General features: G+C 40.5%; 2 protein-coding genes across 3 annotated transcripts; one reads left to right on the top strand and one right to left on the bottom strand.

The window, feature by feature from the left end:
* Positions 1-9,244: 9,244 nt before the first annotated feature.
* On the bottom strand, positions 9,245-16,190 carry armc1 (armadillo repeat containing 1). The gene is made up of 7 exons (XM_058376362.1): positions 15,973-16,190; positions 15,199-15,406; positions 14,066-14,157; positions 13,417-13,606; positions 13,199-13,315; positions 13,033-13,107; positions 9,245-10,921 (listed from the first exon to the last, which is right to left on the bottom strand). Exons 2-7 carry the CDS (start codon positions 15,358-15,360, stop codon positions 10,730-10,732), a joined length of 828 nt encoding a protein of 275 aa, XP_058232345.1. The 5' UTR covers positions 15,361-15,406; positions 15,973-16,190; the 3' UTR covers positions 9,245-10,729.
* Positions 16,191-16,500: 310 nt separating this feature from the next.
* Positions 16,501-24,527, top strand: mtfr1 (mitochondrial fission regulator 1). 2 transcript variants are annotated; one of them, XM_058376361.1, is made up of 8 exons: positions 16,501-16,649; positions 17,281-17,383; positions 17,492-17,590; positions 20,920-21,050; positions 21,222-21,448; positions 21,547-21,808; positions 22,418-22,592; positions 23,389-24,527. In XM_058376361.1, exons 2-8 carry the CDS (start codon positions 17,348-17,350, stop codon positions 23,434-23,436), a joined length of 978 nt encoding a protein of 325 aa, XP_058232344.1. In that variant the 5' UTR covers positions 16,501-16,649; positions 17,281-17,347; the 3' UTR covers positions 23,437-24,527. The 2 variants fall into 2 exon arrangements, with proteins under 2 accessions (XP_058232344.1, XP_058232342.1); XM_058376359.1 differs by lacking the exon at positions 23,389-24,527 and adding an exon at positions 23,070-23,377.
* The last annotated feature ends 187 nt before the right edge of the window (positions 24,528-24,714 follow it).

The following is a 24,714-nucleotide window of genomic DNA, read 5'->3' as shown; positions in this document are numbered from 1 at the left end:
TTCTTATATGATTCATTTTCATGTGTGATTCTTACATGATTCATTTGTCGCTCAGAAGACTTCCGACATGGTGGTGGAAGTTGGAGGAATTTTTTTCATGTGTGTGCAGCATCTTTATATCCCAGGAATTAGTGAAAGACAAATAAACATCTCATTTTTGCACCTTCAAGGTTGGGGGGTTCGATTCCCACCTCCACACTGTGTGTATGGCACTTGTACACTCTTCCTGAATTTCGGTGGGGATTTCCTCTGGGGTCTCCAGTTTCCTCCCTCAGTGTGTGTGTGTGTGTGTGTTTAGGGTAAGCGCTAGAGAAAATGGATGTCATTATAAAGGGTGCCAATAATTATGCACTCTTTAATTTTAAATACACACCATCAAAGCACTATATCCAGTATGTATATGAATCACGGTGCATAGACGCTAGCACTCTTCGGTATTTATCTAGCTCCAATCGTGAGTGTCATATCTCGAGTCCTGTGTGGGATTTATTTTTTGTCTCCGTGGCAAAGACGCCTTTCTCACATCCCGGGTGTCGACCCCACATTTGGAGCGACTTAAAGACCCTGTCGTTGTCCACCCTGCCCCCCCCCCTCCCCGCCGCTCCATCATCACACACGATAAAGAAAAATGTTTCAATTAAACTTCTACTCGGCTCCGGCGCTGAAGACTGATTGCATCCGAACTCGCCACTTTTACGTCCTGGAAAGTTATTTGACGTAAATTACAGGTGTCACATCATTTCTCCACCGCACACTGCATGTAATTTACTGTCTGAGAGTCGCAGGCTGAATAAAACCCAGCAACCGTCCTCTCACAGGGACAAACCTCTCCCCCCCCCGCTCACTATCTCTCCCCCCCTCTCTCCCCCCTCACTATCTCTCTCTCTCTCTCCCCCCCGCTCACTATCTCTCTCTCTCTCCCCCCTCCCCCCTCACTATCTCTCTCTAACCCCCCCTCTCCCCCCTCACTCTCTCTCTCTCTCTCTCTCTCTCTCTATCTATCGCTCTCGCTCTCTCTCCCCCCTCCCCCCTCACTATCTATCTATCTATCTATCTATCTATCTATCTATCTATCTATCTATCTATCTCCCCCCTCACTATCGCTCTCTCTCTCTCTCTCTCTCTCTCTCTCTATCTATCGCTCTCTCCCCCCCTCACTATCTCTCTCTCACTATCTCTCTCTCTCTCTCTCGCTCTCTCTCTCTCTCTCTCTCTCTCTCTCTCTCTCTCTCTCTCTCTCTCTCTCTCGCTCTCTCTCCCCCCCCCCCCCTCACTATCTATCTATCTATCTATCTATCTATCTATCTATCTATCTATCTATCTATCTATCTATCTATCTATCTATCTATCTATCTATCTATCTCCCCCCTCACTATCTCTCTCTCTCTCTCTCTCTCTCTCTCTCTATCGCTCTCTCCCCCCCTCTCCCCCCTCACTATCTCTCTCTCTTTCTTTGTCTCTCACACTTTCTCGCTCTCTCTCTTCCTCTCTCTCTCTTTCTTTGTCTCTCACACTTTCTCGCTCTTTCTCTATATCCCTCTCTCTTTCTCTCTCTCTCTCACTCTTTCTCCCTCTCTCTCATTCTATTTCTCTTCACTCTCTCTCTCTCTCTCTCTCTCTCTATCTATCTATCTATCTATCTATCTCTATCTATCTATCGCTCTCTGTCTTCCTCTCTCTCTTTCTTTGTCTCTCACACTTTCTCTCTCTCTCTCTCTCTCTATTTTCTCTTTCTCTCTCCCTCTCTCTCTCGCAAATTACCCGTGCAAATACACGTGACACATTCGCGACACACGTGATGCTGAGTGATAACACACTCCATGTTGTGCTGTAATAGGAAAATAATCAACAGAGACACGTTTCCTACAAAACACGCACATTTTTATTCCACTCAGCTATTACACCTTCTATTTATACCAGAATGACATCGTGCTTTTTATCCATTTATAGTTACTCTGAAGAGGGACGAGGGACGCACAAAGCAGTGGTACTGGAGACTCCTTCCATAAACGTCTCCAGATCAAATTTCTTCGTTAAGTTTCCACACGTTATGTGGATCCTAAGTGCTGTTACCATAGAAAGGGTAACGTATTACAAAGAAACAATAAGAGCATGGAGTTAACGTCTTAAGATGAAGGATTAAGCGGATGGTTTGTTCCTAAACGGCGCTCCGAGACTCTGGAGGACGGAGAACAGACGTGTGGAACGGGAGGACGGGGAATTCTGTAAGGAGCGAGCTGTATGAACACTAGCTCCATTGTCAGTGCTGTTGTAAGTGCATTGTTCTGATCTTCTGATCTTACTCAATGTTCCTCATTTATTCCCTCGGGTCCTCACTAAGCTGTATTCACACAGGCGAGTGCACAAGTTTGTATTCCCCACTGGCTTTTCAGAAGAAACATGGAAACAATTTTACTTGGAAATGGATAGAATTCCAAAAATGAGAGAAAAACTAAAGACAAATCTACAGATAATAATATAATAATAATATTAACTGGTGTTTGGAGCTGATCAGAAAAAAAGGGCAGTGTGTGATTTCAGTCAGATTTTTAAAAGCAAGATTATTTAATATAAATAAATAAATAATATTTGATACATTGCTGACATTTATATGAATATATATATAAAATATCATTTCATTCATTTCTTATTTTCTCAGATACTAACATACTAATTATTTTACCTTAATCACACTGAGTGTGTGAGTCTACTTTTGCACTGGGCTACTACATATATATATATATATACTATGCTACTATACTATATATATATGCAAATTAATAATTGTCTGCAAAATAAACGATAAGTGTCTCACGTTTTTATTTTATATATTTAAATATGAAAAATATTTTTTATTTTATAAATGTATTAAATATTAAATATACATTTTATATATTATTATTATTATTATTATTATTATTATTATTATTATTATTATTATTATTAAAGACAGATTCAGGGATCTGACAGCTGACTCACGCCCCCTAGTGGTGTCTTCAGACAGAAGTCAGAGACAGCAGGCCTGAGTTTGCCCCAGCATTCCCCCGGCACCATTGGCTCTCGTGACACTAAAAGCCATTCAGATGCACACCTCTCCTACTGTAAGGGGCATATGGACCCCTGACTCCATATGGACACGGCACTCAGGCCACAAGCAAAGGGTCTTCCAGGAGCAAAGCCCTACCGAAGAGGCTGACCTACTTCCCCGGCTGCCGGAGGGGTGGAGGTGAAGGAGCAGCTCTGCTGGACACCAGGCTGCTCAGGCACATTGGGAAGATTGATGGATTTCCCTCCAGCTGTAGGAGCTCGGCCTGGTCTTGGAAGGATTTCCTCCTGCACGCTGCCAGCCGAGAGGCGAGGCAAGGCGAGGTGATGAGACGAGTGCAGCTGGAGGTTTGTCAAAGACAGGAGGAGAAAATGCGATATTAAATTAATCAAGTAATTATTCAACATCGGCGCAGGGTTCCGAGGTCGGGTGACGTCTCGGGATGAACTCCAGCTCCTGGGGGTGATGTTAAAATGTTAAAAAACAGGAAAGAAATTCACGGAAATGTAGTCCATCAGCTGAGGTCAGTTCAGTGTCCAGGTTTAAGTTTATTACATGTTTATTACATGCATATACAATCAAGGAAGTAAGAAATGTCTAATAATTATGAATTTATATAGATATTAGATGACGTAATGAAGCTTTGTAGGATTATTTAAAGAAAAAATGGAGAAATCAAATCAAATAAATATTTTATAATTCAGTATAATAATATCATTTAAAAGTATATATATATATATATATATATATATATATATATATATATATATATATATATAAATTAAAAAATATATACATGAAATAAATAAATTTATTAATTAATTAATTTAGGTTGTTCATGTGGTTCAAGTCAATTTCGAGTATGACTCCGCCCCTAGGCCCCGCCCACCAAAATGTGACATAATATTGATTAAAAAAAGAATCCAAGTATTATTTTTCGTTTAATTGTTTTTTTTTCTACATTTCCTCAAAACCTACTCTTCATGTACAGATCTTCTCTTCCATCATGATGCTAGTTAGTCTATTAAACATCAGTGCAGAAGCACAGAGCCTTCTAGAAAGTTCTATCACATAATCAGGTAATGGCCAGAGGATCAGATGATGTCTGATCTGATCTGAGGTAGACAGGCTCACAAAGCAAAAAACCCTGAATGTCACCTGGTGGGGTTTTAAAATGGTTCGGTCCTGCTGTAATTGTGTAATCTGACTAAATGTGTCCTCCAGTGACATACCATAAGGTGCACACACACACACACACACACACACACCGTCTGTCTGATGCTGCGGTCTATAAACAGCGCTGATGTGGGTGTAGAAAAGTCGACTGCTGTTTACACACATCATCCATGAAGAATTGGTGTGTGTTATTCAGGAGACTCGACGTCCTGAACGCACACTTCCAGCAGAACACACACACACACACACCAAAAGCAGTGGACTGCAGAACAGACTCTTACAGTAAATCCGGTTAGACAGTGTGTGTGTGTGTGTGTGTGAAGTACAGCGAGTTAATCATCAAACTGTGAACGTTTTATAACTTGGAGAAGACAGGAGGAGAAAATGCGATGTTAAATTAATCGAGTAATTATTCAACATCGGTGCAGGGTGCTGGGGTTCGAGTGGCGTCTCAGGATGAACTCCAGTTCCTGGGGGTGTTGTTAAAATGTTAAAAAACAGGAAAGAAATCCATAAAAACAGAAATTCACGGACATGAAGTCGATCAGCTGAGATCAGTTCGGTGCCTGATAATTTCACCTCCAGCTTTAGGTTTATTACAAGTTTACCTCCAGGTTTATGTTTATTACAAGTTTATGACACGTTTACCTCCAGGTTTATGTTTATTACAAGTTTATGACACGTTTACCTCCAGGTTTATTACAAGTTTATGACACGTTTACCTCCAGGTTTATTACAAGTTTATGACACGTTTACCTCCAGGTTTATTACAAGTTTATGACATGTTTACCTTCAGGTTTATTACAAGTTTATGACACGTTTACCTCCAGGTTTATTACAAGTTTGACATGTTTACCTTCAGGTTTATTACAAGTTTATAACACTTTTACCTTCAGGTTTATTACAAGTTTGACACGTTTACCTCCAGGTTTATTACAAGTTTATGACACGTTTACCTCCAGGTTTATTACAAGTTTATAACACGTTTACCTTCAGGTTTACTACAAGTTTATGACACGTTTACCTCCAGGTTTATTACAAGTTTATAACACGTTTACCTTCAGGTTTATTACAAGTTTATGACACGTTTACCTCCAGGTTTATTACAAGTTTATAACACGTTTACCTTCAGGTTTATTACAAGTTTATGACACGTTTACCTCCAGGTTTATGTTTATTACAAGTTTATGACACGTTTACCTCCAGGTTTATTACAAGTTTATAACACGTTTACCTTCAGGTTTATTACAAGTTTATGACACGTTTACCTCCAGGTTTATGTTTATTACAAGTTTATGACACGTTTACCTCCAGGTTTATGTTTATTACAAGTTCATGACACGTTTACCTCCAGGTTTATTACAAGTTTATGACACGTTTACCTCCAGGTTTATTACAAGTTTATGACACGTTTACCTCCAGGTTTATTACAAGTTTATGATGAGTTCACATCCAGGTTTATTACAAGTTTATGACACGTTTACCTCCAGGTTTATTACAAGTTTATGACACATTTACCTTCAGGTTTATTACAAGTTTGACACGTTTACCTCCAGGTTTATGTTTATTACAAGTTTATGACACGTTTACCTCCAGGTTTATTACAAGTTTATGACATGTTTACCTTCAGGTTTATTACAAGTTTATGACACGTTTACCTCCAGGTTTATTACAAGTTTGTCATGTTTACCTTCAGGTTTATTACAAGTTCATGACACGTTTACCTTCAGGTTTATTACAAGTTTGACACGTTTACCTCCAGGTTTATTACAAGTTTATGACACGTTTACCTCCAGGTTTATTACAAGTTTATAACACGTTTACCTCCAGGTTTATGTTTATTACAAGTTTATGACACGTTTACCTCCAGGTTTATTACAAGTTTATGACACATTTACCTTCAGGTTTATTACAAGTTTATGACACATTTACCTTCAGGTTTATGTTTATTACAAGTTTATGACACGTTTACCTCCAGGTTTATTACAAGTTTATAACACGTTTACCTTCAGGTTTATGTTTATTACAAGTTTATGACACGTTTACCTCCAGGTTTATTACAAGTTTATGACACATTTACCTTCAGGTTTATTACAAGTTTATGACACATTTACCTTCAGGTTTATGTTTATTACAAGTTTATGACACGTTTACCTCCAGGTTTATTACAAGTTTATAACACGTTTACCTCCAGGTTTATGTTTATTACAAGTTTATGACACGTTTACCTCCAGGTTTATTACAAGTTTATGACACATTTACCTTCAGGTTTATTACAAGTTTATAACACGTTTACCTTCAGGTTTATGTTTATTACAAGTTTATGACACGTTTACCTCCAGGTTTATTACAAGTTTATAACACGTTTACCTCCAGGTTTATGTTTATTACAAGTTTATGACACGTTTACCTCCAGGTTTATTACAAGTTTATGACACATTTACCTTCAGGTTTATTACAAGTTTATGACACGTTTACCTCCAGGTTTATTACAAGTTTATAACACGTTTACCTTCAGGTTTATGTTTATTACAAGTTTATGACACGTTTACCTCCAGGTTTATTACAAGTTTATGACACATTTACCTTCAGGTTTATTACAAGTTTATGACACATTTACCTTCAGGTTTATGTTTATTACAAGTTTATGACACGTTTACCTCCAGGTTTATTACAAGTTTATAACACGTTTACCTCCAGGTTTATGTTTATTACAAGTTTATGACACGTTTACCTCCAGGTTTATTACAAGTTTATAACACGTTTACCTCCAGGTTTATTACAAGTTTATGACACATTTACCTTCAGGTTTATTACAAGTTTATGACACATTTACCTTCAGGTTTATGTTTATTACAAGTTTATGACACGTTTACCTCCAGGTTTATTACAAGTTTATAACACGTTTACCTCCAGGTTTATGTTTATTACAAGTTTATGACACGTTTACCTCCAGGTTTATTACAAGTTTATGACACATTTACCTTCAGGTTTATTACAAGTTTATGACACGTTTACCTCCAGGTTTATTACAAGTTTATAACACGTTTACCTTCAGGTTTATGTTTATTACAAGTTCATGACACGTTTACCTCCAGGTTTATTACAAGTTTATAACACGTTTACCTTCAGGTTTATGTTTATTACAAGTTCATGACACGTTTACCTCCAGGTTTATTACAAGTTTATGACACATTTACCTTCAGGTTTATTACAAGTTTATGACACGTTTACCTCCAGGTTTATTACAAGTTTATGACACGTTTACCTCCAGGTTTATTACAAGTTTATGATGAGTTCACATCCAGGTTTATTACAAGTTCATGACACGTTTACCTCCAGGTTTATTACAAGTTTATGACACGTTTACCTCCCGGTTTATAACAAGTTTATGATGAGTTCACATCCAGGTTTATGTTTATTACAAGTTTACATCATCTACACGTCCAGGCTTAGGTTTATTACAAGTTTACGACAAGTTCACGTCCAGGTTTGTTACACATTTTATTAAATGCATAAATGAAGATGTTTTATACAATCAAGGAAGTACGGAGATTTCCAAATCATCAGGGCGGGGCGATTTGACAGAAAATGATCAGATCCTCAGCTTTCAGTATTTTACTACAAATACAAAAGAAAAGCTGTGTTTTTTTCCATGAAGACAGATTGCTCCTTTAAATAAAACTTGAGTCTGGTGTTTTGACGGCAGTTTTCTCTCGAATTCTACAACTTTCTGGGTGAACTGGGTTTTTTGGTAAGAAACGAAGCCAAACTCTCTCCCCAGCTCCCCTGCTGCTCACAATGCCAGCCAACCGAGGCGTTCGTGTCTGGAGACGTTAATTAAGAAACTTCTCTGGACAAATTTTCCAGAAATTTTTAACTTCAACACACCTTCTAAGTTTTCACGCGAGGATGACCCACGGATTCCTAAACCGTTTAAATAAAGGAAAGCGACTGGATTCCTCTGAAGTCATGATGCTGGATAAATCGTGTGAAATATCCAGGAACGCTGACAGATTGGGAAAAAGCTTTTGAAGTGAAGTTTGATGAACAGGAAATGGATGTGAAGATTAGTTTGGTTTAAGTGAATGAGCAGGTTATTAGGGACATTGGATTATTGTCCACTGTTATAAGCACTAAACAAACCCCTGACCAACAAAATGGAGTTTTGTGTGTACATTTCAGCCATTTGGCAGACGCCTTTATCCAGGGTGACTTACATTTTTATCTCTTTTTACACAACTGAGCAATTGAGGGTTAAGGGCCTTGCTCAGGGGCCCAGCAGTGGTATCTTAGTGGACCTTGGAATTCAAAGTCACAACCTTCTGATCATTAATCCAACACCTTAACCCTTAATCTACCACATGCCTAGTGTTCAAACATTTTAAATAACTAACCATGTCCTTGTGTTCAGTTCTCACAATCACTTGCATTTAAACCAAAGTGGAAGTGTAAATGTGAATACTTGAATTTGTTTCTACTCCTGCAGTGTGTGTGTGTAGGATGTAGGATGTAATAATCCCCTAGTACCATTTAGGGAGAAAATAAACAAGCCCTAAAAATAAAATAAATAAAAAAAGAATAAAAAATGTGTTAATGAGCTCAGAGTTTCTTCTCCTGTTGATCTGTTTAGAGAGAGAGATAGACATAGGGAGAGAGAGACAGAGAGAGAGAGAGACAGAGAGAGAGAGAGACACACACAGACAGAGACTTGGGGATAGAGAGACAGAGAAAGAAGAAACATAGGGATAGAGAGACAGACAGACAGAGTAAGAGAGAGAGAGAGAGAGAGAGAGAGACAGAAAGTAAGAGAGAGAGACAAAGAGAAAGAGACATAGGGATAGACAGAAAGAGAGAGCGAGAGAGATAGAAAGAGAGTCTGATGTAGAAGATCAGAGCTGTTTCTCAGATGCTCAGTCGTCTAAGAGATCGGATTTAAATAAAAATGGATGAACAGACGAGCATCTCGGATTATAATGAAGAGTGAGACTGCAGGAGAAGAAGGAAAAGGAAACCACACACTGTATTGTTTAATAGATTTAATGATGTCATTAGTGTGACCAGGCAATAACTCCATGGTCTGAAATTCTTTACACATGTAACAGCAGACTCTGTACACGAGAAGCTTCTACATCTAGACATGTGCTACGGTCTCCAACAGTCTTCCTGATGTCCCTGGGGGATTCGGTCTAAAAGCTAAACCTTTCACTGGTGAGAAACTAAACAATGACTTCTGAAATAAAAATCACTCAATCACGAGAGCTTTTTGGGCGATCAGGCGAATCGGGTGTTGGGTCTCATTAACACTGTTGGTGACTTTTCGTCTCGATTTTGTTCGTACTCCAGAGATCGCTCGTAACCGTATCTCGGAGCAGACGTTGTGCATTTTGGCGATCAGGTTCGGATGAGAATTCCCGACGATACTGATTTAAAGATCTGACCAGAAAACTGACCTAACACTAATACTTTAGTTAAAGGCAGTTAAAGGCAGCAAACAATAAAAAATAATAATAATAATAATAATAATTAATGCAAGAAAACGAAAGCTCCCAAACCAACCTCTCCAAGTCTCGTATTCAGTCGTCGTTCTGCGGTATTCGTCTTTACGGCGGTTTCTACAGCGTTGGCATGGTGCAGTGAGAAACTGTTAGTAGTCTGATAGCAATAGCCTGAGTGTGTGTGTTATTGTTTATTTTTCCCTTTTATTTCTGCATGCAGCACGGAAAGTTCTACAGCTTGGCTTGATGACTTCTACAAGCAGCCGGTGCTGGTGCTTCTCCCAAGTCTTTAACCATCTATACGACCGAAAAGGACTACATGTGAATATGGATGCGGTTTAAATCTTCACAAGTTGAGATGAGAACAAGAAAACACATTCGATTAACACACACACGATGAAGGAAAAAGGCATCGAGTAAAGCAGAAAATCCCGAAGGGTTAAAGTGAATTTAAAATTTTTGTTTTAAATGAGCAAAGACAGAGTGAGACGGTAAAACACACAGGAAGTGAGCTGAAAAGGCAAGAAAGAGAAGAAAACAAGCACTCGAACTTCATGCATGAGAAAAAGTTCTTTCGTACAAAACTGAAAATCCGTCGCCAGGAGGATTACACAACCTGGCAGAGCTCTGAGTGTCCCAAAAAAAATAAACTGCACAAATTACCCAATGCTGTTTGGTATCACACATGGACCCATGAGGAGAAACTGGACCAAACCGTCTTTAAAAAAAACAAAAAAACAACCATCTTCTGGCTGAAAGAAAAGCGCAGAGAGAGAGAAAGAGAGAGAGAGAGAGAGAGAGAGAGAGAGAGAGAGTGCAGCTACGGAGAAGAGACGCTCGTGGTGTAAGCCGTCTTTATTGTTCTATGGCTTGGTGTCTCTGGTGGTGCTAAGGTGAGCTTCAGGAGGACTTGAGTTAGTTTTGCAGCACCCTGCAGTAGTGTTTCTGCACTCGGAGCGAGGGAGGGGAGGATGAGGAGGAGGGAGGTTGGTATTGTTATGGCGCAGGGTCACCAGTAGAAGGAGCGGGACAGGAAGTTGGCGGCGGTGCTCAGCCAGCCCACACCGTCCTGCATGGAGCCCAGACGAGACACAGCCTTGTGCTGCTCCTGAGCCGGGCTCTCGTCCTCGGGGAGGTACTCCGGCAAGTCCATGTTCTGCTCCACCTCCACGTCCGAATCCTCCTGAAAAGGGATTACCATCTACACGAAAGACGGACAGACAGCAGAGTGAGTCACTGGGACGGGACGGAGGACAGAGATGGACAGTGGCGTAGCTCAGACGCCCGGGACATGCAGATTTCAGACACACTGGTAGCTTCAACAATCACAAAATGTATTATAGAATAAACCAAAATAAAAGTGTCATTTAGTGCACAGGTTATGTTTTAACTCCACCAACATCATGGAGGTGTAATGAACCTCGGAGAGATACAGGACTTTTCTGGAATAAGCTGAAACACTTAAGAAACCGAAGAAGAAGCATCACATGATGTGACAATGTTACAGAAGATCATCACAAAGAGTAGTAAAGTATAGAATGAGTGTGTGTGTGTGAGAAAGAGAGATAGACAGACAGACAGATAGATAGATAGATAGATAGATAGATAGATAGATAGATAGATAGATAGATAGAGAGAGAGAGAGAGAGAGAGAGAGAGAGAGAGTGAGAGAGAGAGAGAGAGACAGACAGAGTGTGTATGTGAGAGAGCGAGAGAGAGAGAGTGAGACAATGACACAGAGTGAGACAAAGGAAGATAGCAGAATCATCACAAAGCACATTAAAGTTTGGAAAAATGCAAAAACAACGAGGAAAAGAAAGCAAACTGTGAGGTTTAGTAAGAAACACCATGGTGCATGTTTCCTTTAGAGAGCTTAATGATTCAGCTCAATACAGGAGAGAGGATGGAAATGATTACAGGAGAGGATGGAAATGATTATCCAGCGATTAAACACACATTAACACCAGACACTACAGAATAAAAGTAAGAGTCACAGACGGATGTGGGATACACGGATCTGCTCATGAACTAAATATAGGAACGATCCAATCATCAGGGACGGAACTGAACGTGATGCATGGCACCCCCTGCTGTTCATCAGAGGAACCGAGCTCTGAAACCAGACCACTCGCTGCCTCTGTGGAGGTTATTACAGGTCACGAGTGTGTAGCTGCAAGTACACAACACCCTTCTGAGAGAGAAGTCATGTATCTGAATCAGCACACACTGCCTGTTTAACCTGTGTGTGTGTTTGTGTGTGTGTGTGTATAGACCCCCAACATTAAAACACTTGTATGTCTGGTCAGAATTGAGCAGGTCTGCTGGGAAAGTGGTGTGTGTGTGTGTGTGTGTGTGTGTGTGTGTGTGTGTGTGTGTGTGTGTATAGACCCCCAACATTAAAACACTTGTATTTCTGGGCAGAATTGAGCAGGTCTGCTGGGAAAGTGGTGTCTGTGTGTGTGTGTGTGTTTTAACCCTCCAGGCATCATCAGCTCTCAGTGTCATCCTGTATAAAGCTCAGTGCTCTTACTTCAGCGAGGAGAGACAAAGCAGAGACACTAGCATGAATTAGCAAAACTGGATACATGGCTGAGAGAGAGAGAGAGAGAGAGAGAGAGAGAGAGAGAGAGAGAGAGCGATAAAGAGAGAAAGACAGCGATCGATAGATAGATAGATAGATAGATAGATAGATAGATAGATGTGTGTGTGAGGGACAGAGAGAAATAGAGCTATATCAGAGCTATAATGTAAAGTGAGAACAGAAACTTTATAAAACTTTTATGAAAATCTCCTGGATTTGTTTTATTCCTCATGTCTTACATTTCCAGATCAGAAACTCTCCAAATCACAGCTGGGGTGCCACCTGGTGGACAAAACGCTGAACTACAGTCAAAATTACACATTCATTTCAATCAACTTTTACCTTTTTCACACTTTACTGTTAAAGACGTTCGTTTAAGTTTGAGCTTCACACTAATGTGCTTTAAAATAATAAATATAAAAAAGAAATTAAATAATCCAGGTACTCACTGAGTCCTTATCTATTATTCATAACTAATATTTGGAATCTAATAATCACGGACGAAAATAAGCAAATATATATATTATGATAGAATACCTGGAATGTTTATTTATTTATTTTTTTTAAGCGTAGAAAGTGCCAGAAATGCAGCCTGTAAAATGATCGTTTTCTTCCTAGATATTATCCACTTTCCGCAATAAACATGATCACGAACCTCAGAGGCTCAGTCTTCTGTGAAGGAAAGTAATTGTTGATGTTCTTTCTTTCACGTTTTATCACGTGTTGCTCACCTCATTCCCGTCTTCTCCCTTCACCACCTGCTGCGCCTTCATCAATTTGGTTGATGCGATAGCGGTTCCCAGAGCCTACAGATAAATAAAAAATCAATCAATAAATGAAAACTCCAGATGTTTATATAAACACGTTATGTTTTGTGTAAATCAGCAGGAGTCTCACCTCGGCCTTCAGGTCGGAGCGGATCCGGACCACACACCTCTTAACGGCCATCTGGAAGGTGAAGCTGATGACCCCGCGGATTTTCAGCAAAGCCTCTTCACACAGACTCCTCCGTGTCTGATACACAACAAGAATCAAAATAACAAATCAAATCATCCATATAACGTGAGTTTCTTCATCATGCTACAGAGTCACGGAGACGGGAACCGCGTCCTCACCGGGTCGTCCAAGCCGTCGATCTGCAGCACCACGGTCTTGGCTCGCTTATTGGTGGCACCCAGGAAGAACTGAGCCTTACGGCGGCACGAGGCAGCCGCTTCGGCTTGCTCTGCCTCTGCGTTGCTCGAGTTCTGCAGGATCTCGTAGATTTCTGAAGCCAGCAATTTGGTCTCCCCTGGGGATGTGCTCCTGAAGAAAGCAAGAGAGATAATATCTGAACTGTTAAAAGGGGCATCATATGAGAGGTTTACACACACAAGAGGATTTTTTTAAACAATTTCCTGTATGAAGATTGTGATAAAAGTGCAAAAAAAAATTAAGACAAAATAATATAATTCCATAATGAACTGAATGAAGCAACAGGGTTGTTTTTAATTTCTCAAATGGCACAAAAAAAAAATCAAAAAGCCCCTCGTACAAATTTCTTACAGCACAACTTTAAATAATTTAAAATAAATTCCCAGCATTGATTTTCATCAAAAACAGCTTTGACCTTCGATAACCCCACAGCTGTCCGAATGCGTTCTCAACAAACACTACACAAACGTTTGTGGTCAAACAGCGCCCCCTACTGCTCAAGGAGTGTTTGTTGGTTTGGTTGTTAACACCCAGGGTGATACGGTCCTGAAGCCGATTTGCGAGACTTACTTCTGCATGACGTTCTGCAGACTCAGCATCATTCCCAGAACGGCCTTCAGCTTCTCCCTGTTGGCTCGGCATTCTGCCAGGTAGCGCACGGCCTGATGGGACACAAAGGCACCAGCTACAACTTAAAGGTCATTTTTAAAAACGGATCACTGCCATGCAAGGTACGGCTGTGTTTGAACAGAACTGGGACGCTCTTGTGTCACTTGACATAGCGGCACTTAACTGCTTCACACACACACACCAATTACTGCCAGGTGTGCCAATACTTTTAATCTTTTGGGGCATTAATCTTCAGTACATGTATAAGAAATAAATGTAAAAATATGAAGTATGTAACACAAAAGACTTTATATGGCTTTAGGCAAAAATATTGGCACCCCATTACTCAAGGTGTTCGTTCATTCATTCATTCATTCATTCATTCATTCTTCCCCCTCTTTGGTGGCGAGGGGGGGGTGTTTGTTTGGGTGCTCGTTTGTTTGTCTTCCTTACTTTAATGTATGTGAAGCACTTTTCAGATGAAAGCAGAATTTCAATTACACATTAAAGGCATTCAAACCAGACATCGCAGAAAATTCAAGTTCAGTCCTGCTTCTTCTCTAGAAATTGATATCCATTATTAAAACGCATGCATTATTAATGTTTAAAGGTCTCTTCTCTTCCCCTTTTAGGCAAAAACACAAGAATTTCCTAACTCTTCTTCAGTTAAACAAATTGTTTTTGCATCCTCGGCTTTTAAAAGACCCACATGAATCTGAAACGAAGCAGATATCTGAAGAGCCACGCCCAATTAATAAAATATTAACGCTGTATTAACAGATCGAGTGGAAAAGCTCTCCATTATAGATGTGGTGTAAATGCAACAGTAGATGGAGGAAAGCCTTTGTCCAGCTAGACTCTCAGGGAAGTGTGTGTGTGAGCTTTAACATCACTGAAAAGCAGTCAGACAGTTATGTGACACAGACACACTCTCTCTGAATTGAGAAACAGATGATCAGCGGATATATCTGATACCGAGCACCCACTCGTGAAGAGTGCACAGCGTCCACCGTGAGGACCACGTCCATCTAGGAACCTGACTGGTCAGGTCACACTAACCCCACCCTGATCTATCTGATCTACGAGGATCTCACCAGCAGTGCAGAGTAAACGACTTGTGGGTTGTGGTGATCGAGGAAGAGGATGAGGCCCGGCAAGCAGCCCTGATCTTCGACAATAGCGCGCCTGTTCAGTGGGTCAGCAGCTAAATCTCGGAGCTGGTTGACCACAGCCAAGGCGTCCGGCTCGCCGCTCATGGTGCAGCCGCATGTAGTGCCATGTACACCAGAGGACCTTCCTGAGCTGAGGATGACATAAAAACATAAACACAACACATCAATCTACATTCCTCTTAAAACTCTTTGGAATCTAATCAGAAGTGGTTATAAGAGACAATGATGACGTAATGATATTTATGACTGTCTCGTGCAAACAATAGACCACGTAATCTTTCTATTCTGACGTGGAGGCCCGTGCTGGCGTGTTAACAACAATTTCGCCATCATTTTATTTATTTATTTTTTTTTAGCTTAGCTTGCTCACTCTTCAAGCTAGCAGCTTGTTTGTGTAGCTTGATGATGTTATTGATTCTGATGAGTGTCATGTTTTCTCAGCTATCTTGTTTACGCTAAACAGTAATAAACCGCGTAAATAACACGTCATCAATTTAGTTAACTGTCACATTAACGTTACTGAAAGCAGTCCACTATCTGACCATGTTTGTGCTGCATGACAGTTAACCTTGACCACTGTGTGTTGTGGCACTGCTGTCCACGCATAACCTTAGAAAACACAGGCAGATGGCTAAGCTAATTTGCTAAGCTAAGCTAAGCTAACTAGCACATATCAATAGCTAACTGGGTCGTTACCTCGCGTTAGACGGTCTTCACGTCCCTCAGAAATCCAAATAAATTGATCTTAAGCTCTGTATGTATTTATAGGTTTATGATAGTGATAAAATACTCATATCTGTATTATAACCTAGCTACACAGATGTCTAAAAGCGACCAGGGAAAATGTTCACTTGTCCATTTTCCAGTTCCCCGTTCCCCATGAAACACACAGCATCACGCCCTGGAATTCCTCACGCTGATTAGTCAATAAGCCTGGAGGTCCAGCCAATAGGAAAACCTTTTATTAAAAAGGAACCGCGCCATTTAAAGTATGCTTCGTATATACTACGGACACATTTAAGTAAAAAAAAAATATATATATATATTTTATTATTTGTAAACCTATCTGCGTTTAATATTTTCTTGTAATTCAGACATTCGGTAAATACTTTAATTCGATTGGTCCATCGAACTGCTCGTCAATTTTTATGCGCCAGTAGTCAACGAACATCTTTTAAGTCCCGCCCTACATCTCGAATCCTATTGGATCTTCCGTGACGTCCCTGTACACGTTTGGAAAGAGTTCTTGGTGAGCAACAAGCGGTTTTTTTTAACGGGTTAACGAACTGGAAAAAACAGCGTTTCGACGTAGATGGAACTAAACCGGGTTTAGCAGCGTGATTCCGGGTCAGTCCAAAAAGTTCGACGAGTTTGTAAGTCAACTTTCATACCATTTTCACGACGTAAATAATAACTTTTACAGTTAGCTTAGCCACCCGGCTGGATGGTTGGTTACGACAGGGTAGCGTTCCAATTGGAGCTTTACTCCCTACTTAGGTGCACTTGGTTGATATAGAACATATATCCAATGTAGTGCACTATGAATCCAGTTGAGAGGCGTTTGGGATTGAGTCAAGGTGGAATGTGAAAGAAGGAGAAATGTGTTAGTGAGGGGATTTTGACCTCTGGTGGAGATAATTAAATAAAATAGTCCATGTTTAGATTTATAAATTTTACATTGAGTAAAGTTGTAGGAAGTTCAAACTGAGTCAAAGCTAACTGCTAATAGATTGTTAAGAGGTTAAATGTCCCAAGGTGGTTAGCTAAGGCGCTAAACATTCCCTCATTCTTAATGACGTCATACGTTTTTATTTTTGTTGTAATAATTTACTTATTTTGTTTTTTGTATCAGCCTTATTCCTTCATCTACCCTTTCCTTCACCTTCACTTTATATATATATATATATATATATATAATCTTTATATTATATCTTTATATTATGTCTTGTTTATAATTGAGTAATGTCCACTAACAACAGTGTGTGTGTGTGTGTGTATGAGCAGGTGATTGACGTGAGGATCTCATCATGGCAGAAGACCCCAGAGCAGCTGTAAGCACTTCGGTCTGACGATGAGCAGGAACGATGCGAGAATAGAAATGGACCTGGTCTGTACATCTCATCGGTCTCTTATAAAATGTCTCTCTCGTGATTTCGTGACATCGTCTGGTTTCCTTCCTCTGGACATTAGCTCATGTTTGCTCTTCACTCTGCAGGCTTTTGGATCAGCGAAGCCGTATGGGTCATCTCGCAGTATCGTCAGATGGATCGGATCGACCCTCCCTCTCGCGCCGTGCCCTCGGATCCACTTTCAGGTACCTGTGTGTGTGTGTGTGTGTGTCTGTGTGTTGTGAGTTTCAGTTTCCTTTTACTCTGTGTGTGTGTTTACATTGTAAATAAACAGGACTTGACATTGCTGCATGTCTGGTGGATTTTAACAGGTCATACATGTTTACCTTCCCTGTCAGATTAAAGTTAAATCCAGGATCCAGGAAATTAGTAACTTGGGGGGGGGGCACCACATTTCCAAAAGAAGCTACAGATTTCCAGTAAGACGCCAGTTCTGAAAAGAAATCTATTCATTTCCACTCATAGTGTAAGCATGGTGCCTCCTGTCTGAGAGATCAGTTACCCTGTGAGTTCCTTAAGAGCTAAATAAAACAGATAAAACAGGGGGTGGTGTGATACGGTGCAGCGTGCACCAGAGTGCCCATAAACTAAAAAGACTTTCGGTATCGACTGCCTTATATGTGCTGTTAAGAAGCACTCTCTCTTGTCCTTTATCTTGCGTCGCCCTTGACATTATGTTGGATGCTCGGTCGTGACTAAATCGCCATCAGCAACATTTTTGGTGTCTTTCCTGTAGAATCACATCTATATATATATATAAACATATACTGGTGGTAGAAAGGGAAGAAATAATATGAAAACACTCTAAAATGTTGCCACTGGAGCTTCATATCAAGCCCTGATCTCTTAGCGAGGGTGTTGTTAAGCGAGAGCGTGTGTTAAAGTCTTTTTTTTGGTCATTGTGTGTGCTGCTGATTTTATTTTAACGCTCAGGACGTGGGCAGATGTGAGTCATGCTAAAATAACCCTCTATGAGTAACCACTGTTGTGTGTGCAAGGCATGGAAAAAGAGTGAACACACACAGTTCTTTCCTGCACAGAAAGCTTCAGAAATACCGTTTCCAGAATTTTTTTTTCTTCTGTTTTGATGTCCAGTGATTTGTGTTGATGGTAAACAAGTGACTCATAAGACTTCAGGAGTTGCATGATCCTAACCCTTTCTCTTATTGTGATCTCTTTCAATTTAAAAACAAATGTATTAACGGCACTCATGATTGTTTCTCTCTTTTCTCTTTCTCTCTTTTTGTCTTTGTCCTTGTCCTTCCTAATTTTCCAGCTGTCCCCTTTAAGGAATGCAGCTTGTCTGCTTTAGGTTAGTTTATCGCCTACCTGTCTGAAACGTTTCCTCAGGTATTTAATGGCTTAAATACTGAACGAGTTCTGAACATAAGCAGCAACAACAGTGAAAAAGTTCTTTCTTCTCTTTCTCTTTACCTGAACATACCATGAACTTCAGCATTAATACACCATCAGAAACTTTTACTAAAAGAACTATAATAATAATAATAATACAGCATAGCGTTAACGTCTCATTAGATAACCAGGTAAACGAATCCCACATGGAGTAACGAGTTTAGGAAGTTATCAGTCTGCTCTAGATAACAAGCAAATGTTATTGTTATTAATGTTTAAACAGTCACATAAAAGATTTATACCACAGCATGGTTGAATTCTCAATCTGATTGGTCAGAACGTGTCCTAAAGCTCTAACATGTTTACGTTTATGCGCTCATTATAAATACACTATATTGCCTAAGTTTTGGGAGACCCCTCCAAATCATCGAATTCAGGGGTTGGGCTTGGCCTCTTAGTTCCAGTGGAAGGAACTCTTAATGCTTCAGTTTCATACCAAGACATTTTAAACTATTTCATTGGTCAGACATTGGTCTCTACTGGGAAGGCTTTCCACAAGGTGTAGGAGTGTTTATGGGAATTTTTGACCATTCAGGAACTGATGTCGGACAAGAAGGTCTGGCTCACAGTCTCCTCTCTAATTCATCCCAAAGGTGTTCTATGGGGTTGAGGTCAGGACTCTGTGCAGGACAGTCAAGTTGGCCGAGCCCAACCCCTGAAAAACAACACCTGAACTCAATGATTTGAAGGGGTGTCCCAATACTTTTGGCAATATCATGTATGTAATCATTTCCATGGTAACAGCTCATACACTGGAACGTGTACGGCAGACGCTCCACACAACCTAAAACTAATAATATTTACAAACTGTATAATCGTTGATGTGGTGATTGTTTTTGTTCATATTCATGGAAGGAGTCTCCAGTTTCCGAGAAAGAGAGAGAGACGGAGAGAAAGAAAGAGACAGGGTTTTGCTCAACTTTAAAACTGATTATAAAGCGATGATGTTAATTAACCACATGCTCTGTTGTTATATCTTCCTTGTTAATATTTCTTGAGTTATTAATGCTTAGTGTTACCCATTTCATGCCGACTAACTCACTGCTTCTTAAAGCACTCGTTCACTAATCTGCCAAAAAATGGTTCAACACATTCCTAGCAGGTGAGTTTCTCTTGTTGCACAAGAACGTTTCAGCCAACTTGCATCTCCACCTGGAACCTCAGCGTTTAGGGTGGAGTTCATCATTCCTGTCCTGACTATATCCTGACATGAGTCTGTTTTTCTCCTCCATCTCAGATACACAGATCAGGCATAACATTATGAGCAGTGAGAGGTGAAGAGAATAAGTCTGATGATCTCCTCATCATGGCACCTGTTAGTGGGTGGGATATATTAGGCAGCAGGTGAACATTTTGCCCTCAAAGTTGATGTGTTAGAAGCAGGAAAAATGGACAAGCGTAAGGATTTGAGCGAGTTTGACGAAGGGCCAAATTGTGATGGCTAGACCACTGGATCAGAGCATCTCCAAAACTGCAGCTCTTGTGGGGTGTTCCCGGTCTGCAGTGGTCAGTATCTATCAAACGTGCTCCAAGGAAGGAACAGTGGTGAACCAGCGACAGGGTCATGGGCGACTAAGGCTTATTGATGGCTGGACCGTGTGATCCGATCCAACAGACAAGCTACTGTTGCTGAAATTGCTGAAGAAGTTAATGCTGGTTCTGATAGAAAGGTGTCAGAATACACAGTGCAGGACAGGTCAGGGCTGTTTTAACAGCAAAAGGGAGACCGGCACAATATTAGGCCGGTGGTCATAATGTTATGCCTGGCCGATATATGTTAAATACAGCTTCAGCATGCTGTTTAAAACTGTAATGCAGGGAAAATCAGCACAACTGGGACAGACTTCATGTCTGGGTTAGCAGGTTGATTTGTTTTATTTGTAGTTGCTTAGTAGATAAGTAGGTTTAATACCTAGATTAAAATGATGAACCATCATCCTTATTGACTTTTGCCAAACAAAAGCTTTCATGTGCTGCATTACACACATCAACTGAGGTTTTTTTTTCTTTTTTTTTTCTTTGCTTTGCTAACTCGAGGTTAAATGAACAGAATGCTTTGCACACGTTACACTAACTATGATTTCTCTGTTTGGACGTGTAGCTCCAGACGTTCAGTATCGGAGCTGGAGCAGGAGTCCCGGGCGGTTCAGGAGGACAGGGCGGGCTCGTAGCCTCACTAGCTGATATAGGGTGGCTTGAGCAAGAGGAGAGCGATGTCTCTGAGAGACGACGGTAAGTCATCCCAGCTCATGAAATAAACATAATGAAGCATGTGACTCTTCAGTAATCATTTGTAATTGATATAATAACCATCAGCCAGAGACATTTTTGAAGTCATCCCTATAAATAATATAAGCTATAGTTTGTATTAAGAGGATTTCCTGTGCTTGACGTCTCTCTCAGGTTGGAGGAAGGCTCGGGGTTAGTGTTTCGTTCACAACAGTGCCGGCCTCTCAGACGTCAGAACTCTTTACCCAGCATGCACCAGGCCGCACCCGCTCCACAGAGCCAGACTCTCGTCAACGAGCAGGCCATTCAGAAGATCAGCGCTCTGGAGAACGAGCTGGCTAAACTGAGAGCACAGATCGCTCAGATCGTACAGGCTCAGGAGCGGAACGCACAGTCTGCAGGTAAACACACTGAACTGAACACACTCTAAATGTTACTCGTTACTTACATGAATAATCTTTTTATTTATTTATTTTTGTATTTATTTAAATATCATCAGCTCATGCTCCAGGTGGTCCTCCTCCTACACCCTCAGCACCTTCTCTTGCACCTCCACCACCACCACCACCTCCCCCTCCTCCTCCACCCCCAGGCCCTGGCATGCAGAGAAGCGTTTCTGCTATTGACCTCATCAAAGAGCGCCGCAGTAAAAAGTCTGATCAGAACACAGTGCTGGCGTCGGAGCCTAAACAGCCCGAGATGCCCAACATGTTGGACGTGTTGAAAGACATGGGCAAAGTGAAGCTACGCTCCGTTAAAAAGTGTGTATGACCCTCATGTAATACTGTAGGGTTTTTTTTTGTTTGTTTGTTTGTTTGTGTTAAATAAAACAAATGTAGCTAATCCTGCTATGAATAAGGTACTTGCAGATGTTGAAGTTATCCTCAAGCTAATGTAATTGGCCATAAAGTGAAAGTAAAACCTTTTTTATAGTAACCCTGTCATTAGGATTTATTTTTTTCTTTGCCAAATCTCATTATGTAACCCAAACCGTACATGTTGCAGACCTAAAGCTTGACCATCAGGTAGTACTCCTTTATACAACACATCCAAAAGAGATCCATTAACTCCCATTGGCTTAACTGAGCTACTGATAACAAAACATGGACACGTGAGGTTGCCCTAGTGTTCCATTAAACCAGAACTGGCCACAAAGGGCACTGTCTGTAAAAGGTGCTTGGCCCCCACAAATCGCTTGTGTGTGTATATAGACACAATTCTTTTTTCACGCTAATAATGCAGAGCAAACTGTAAAGCATAGAGATATGAAACTTGGTCAGAAAAACCAAAAGGTCCATCTTTTAATGAAGCTTTATTTGCCCCGGTCCCGTCTACAGAACTGTACAAACTCATGATCTTTCCATCTGCAGTCGCGTTGAGGAAGATCACACCAAGCCGAAAGCCAGTGAACCCGCAGACCCCGCTGCTCTCATCGCCGAGGCTCTGAAGCGCAAGTTCGCCCATCGCTACCGCAACGACAGCGAGTGTGAGAGCAACTTCAGTCTCCCTTCTCGAGAATCCAAACCATGCTCAGACACGCCTGCGGTAAGATCCACATTCACTTCCTGTTTTTTTTTTTAAGGCTGTTTACTTGGCTGAATAATACACCAAAAATAAAGAAAACACAATTAAACTTAGCCTTCTCAACAAAGTGAATAGTTACTGCAGAGTAATTGCTGGTATAGACCTTCTGACCAATCAATAGAGAGAATTCTACAGCACTGTTGATTGTTGTTGTTTTTATGCACACTGACCAGACATAACATTATGACCACCTGCCTAGTATGTGTCAGTCCCCCTTTTGCTGCCAAAACAGTCCTGACCCGTCCTGCACTGTGTATTCTGACCCCTTTCTATCAGAACCAGCATTAACTTCTTCAGCAATTTGAGCAACAGTAGCTCGTCTGTTGGATCGGATCACACGGTCCGGCCTTCACTCAACACGTACATCAGTGAGCCTTGACCGCCCATGACCCTGTCACCGGTTCATCACTGTTCCTTCCTTCGTCCCACTTTTGATAGATACTGACCACTGCAGACCGGGAACACCCCGCAAGAGCTGCAGTTTTGGAGATGCTCTGATCCAGTCGTCTATCCACCATCACAATTTGGCTCTTGCTCAAATCCAAACTTCCTCAAATCCTTACGCTTGTCCATTTTTCCTGCTTCTAACATCAACTTTGAGGACAAAATGTTCACTTGCTGCCTAATATATCCCACCCACTAACAGGTGCCATGATGAGGAGATCATCAGTGTTATTCTCTTCACCTGTCAGGGGTCATAATATTATGGCTGATCAGATATATATCGATATGATGATTGATTGTTGTGTTTCTGCAGTTTGGACAGCACATGTTGAAATCGACAGGAAGGAGAAAACTCGTGTGACGTCGGATTTGTGAGCCGAACATGGAGTGTGTGTGTGTGTGTGTGTGTGTGTGCACAGGAACAGACACGTAGCTGCCGGGACACTAAGCTCTGGTTTTCTGCACCAGCACCACTGCAGATCTCTTGCCTTGTTTTTATGCGTCATTCATGTACACTTTCAGGACCAAAAAAAAGTTCGGAATTAAGGTAAAGACGACTCGAAAAATTATTTCTGTGGCGATTTGCACATCGAAACGATGACCGTTCTGATAGCTAGGAATTAGCCAGACTTTTTGTTTTAATAAATAATTTTTTAAAAACACTAATAAAAAAAAAACCCCGTAATTCTATAGCTGCTTAACTTTTTGTCGAAACGTCTTACTTTCCGTGACGTGAGCGATAACCCAAGAGAAGTCACTTTTTTTTTTAAATATGGTCTTGTTTTATATCCTAACCTTTGATCGAGGGCGATCAGAAAGTGGGTGGATTCTGATGATCATCGTTACTGATCTGTAAAAACACACATTCCTGAACCCGCCTCCTCTCGGCCCGGCGACAAAACCACCATCGTCCATGTGACATGAGCACTTTCGGGGGAAAAAAGTTCATTTTAGTGTTAATTTATAAAGTTGGGTAGTTTATTTATGTTTGGTTTTAGATATGAATAGTTTAGTCTTGTTAATAGGATGTCATTTGAATGATGTAGGAGCTGCTGGTTATAAACACACTACATACAAATCAGAATGATTCTTTTAATAACGTTTATTTTTCCCTCATCCTCGACGGTTCTAAATGCTCTAGATTTGCCAGTATATATTCCAGTGATGTTTAAGGTTGATTAAAGGTAGAATTAAAAATAGACTTAATGGCAAAAATATTCTCCTCATTGGTCCATCTACATTCCACTGTTTATAACACTAATCCAGTTTAATTCCACTCTAACTGAAGCACTGTGATTAAATCAAATGTTCAGGATGAGGTAGAGAAGATCCACTGATGTTCAGGAGTATTAAAGGGAATCAGGAGGAAATATCTGTCAACAGTTGCACCGTATCTTATCAATGAAACTGGAATAGAGTTTCGTCAATAAAATGTTTCAATTTTCTCGTGAACTGCAATGTTTTGTTTTTCCATCTGAAAGCTTTTATCAAGCTGTAATACCACAGCCTGCTGAGAGACGGAGACAACTAGGAACAGTTATTTTACTGGTGGTTCGATTACAGAGACTTTAACTAGTTTTTACTGTTTAATTAATTGATTTTACTATTAGAGAATCATTACACTACTGGAGAGTCATTT

The sequence above is a fragment of the Hemibagrus wyckioides genome, linkage group LG23 (genome assembly GCF_019097595.1).
Source record: "Hemibagrus wyckioides isolate EC202008001 linkage group LG23, SWU_Hwy_1.0, whole genome shotgun sequence".
Taxonomy (NCBI): domain Eukaryota; kingdom Metazoa; phylum Chordata; class Actinopteri; order Siluriformes; family Bagridae; genus Hemibagrus; species Hemibagrus wyckioides.
Note: the sequence above shows the minus strand (reverse complement) of the source record. Positions and strands in the feature narration are given on the sequence as shown.

Coding starts and splice junctions, on each gene's coding strand:
- armc1 (XM_058376362.1), bottom strand. CDS start 15,360: ATGAGCGGCGAGCCGGACGCCTTGGCTGTGGTCAACCAGCTCCGAGAT. Junction 14,158..15,198: donor TCGTTTACTCTGCACTGCTG/GTGAGATCCTCG, acceptor GTGTCCCATCAG/GCCGTGCGCTACCTGGCAGA. Junction 13,316..13,416: donor TCGACGGCTTGGACGACCCG/GTGAGGACGCGG, acceptor GTTGTGTATCAG/ACACGGAGGAGTCTGTGTGA.
- mtfr1 (XM_058376359.1), top strand. CDS start 17,348: ATGAGCAGGAACGATGCGAGAATAGAAATGGACCTG. Junction 21,051..21,221: donor GATGTCTCTGAGAGACGACG/GTAAGTCATCCC, acceptor CGTCTCTCTCAG/GTTGGAGGAAGGCTCGGGGT. Junction 21,809..22,417: donor AAGCTACGCTCCGTTAAAAA/GTGTGTATGACC, acceptor TTCCATCTGCAG/TCGCGTTGAGGAAGATCACA.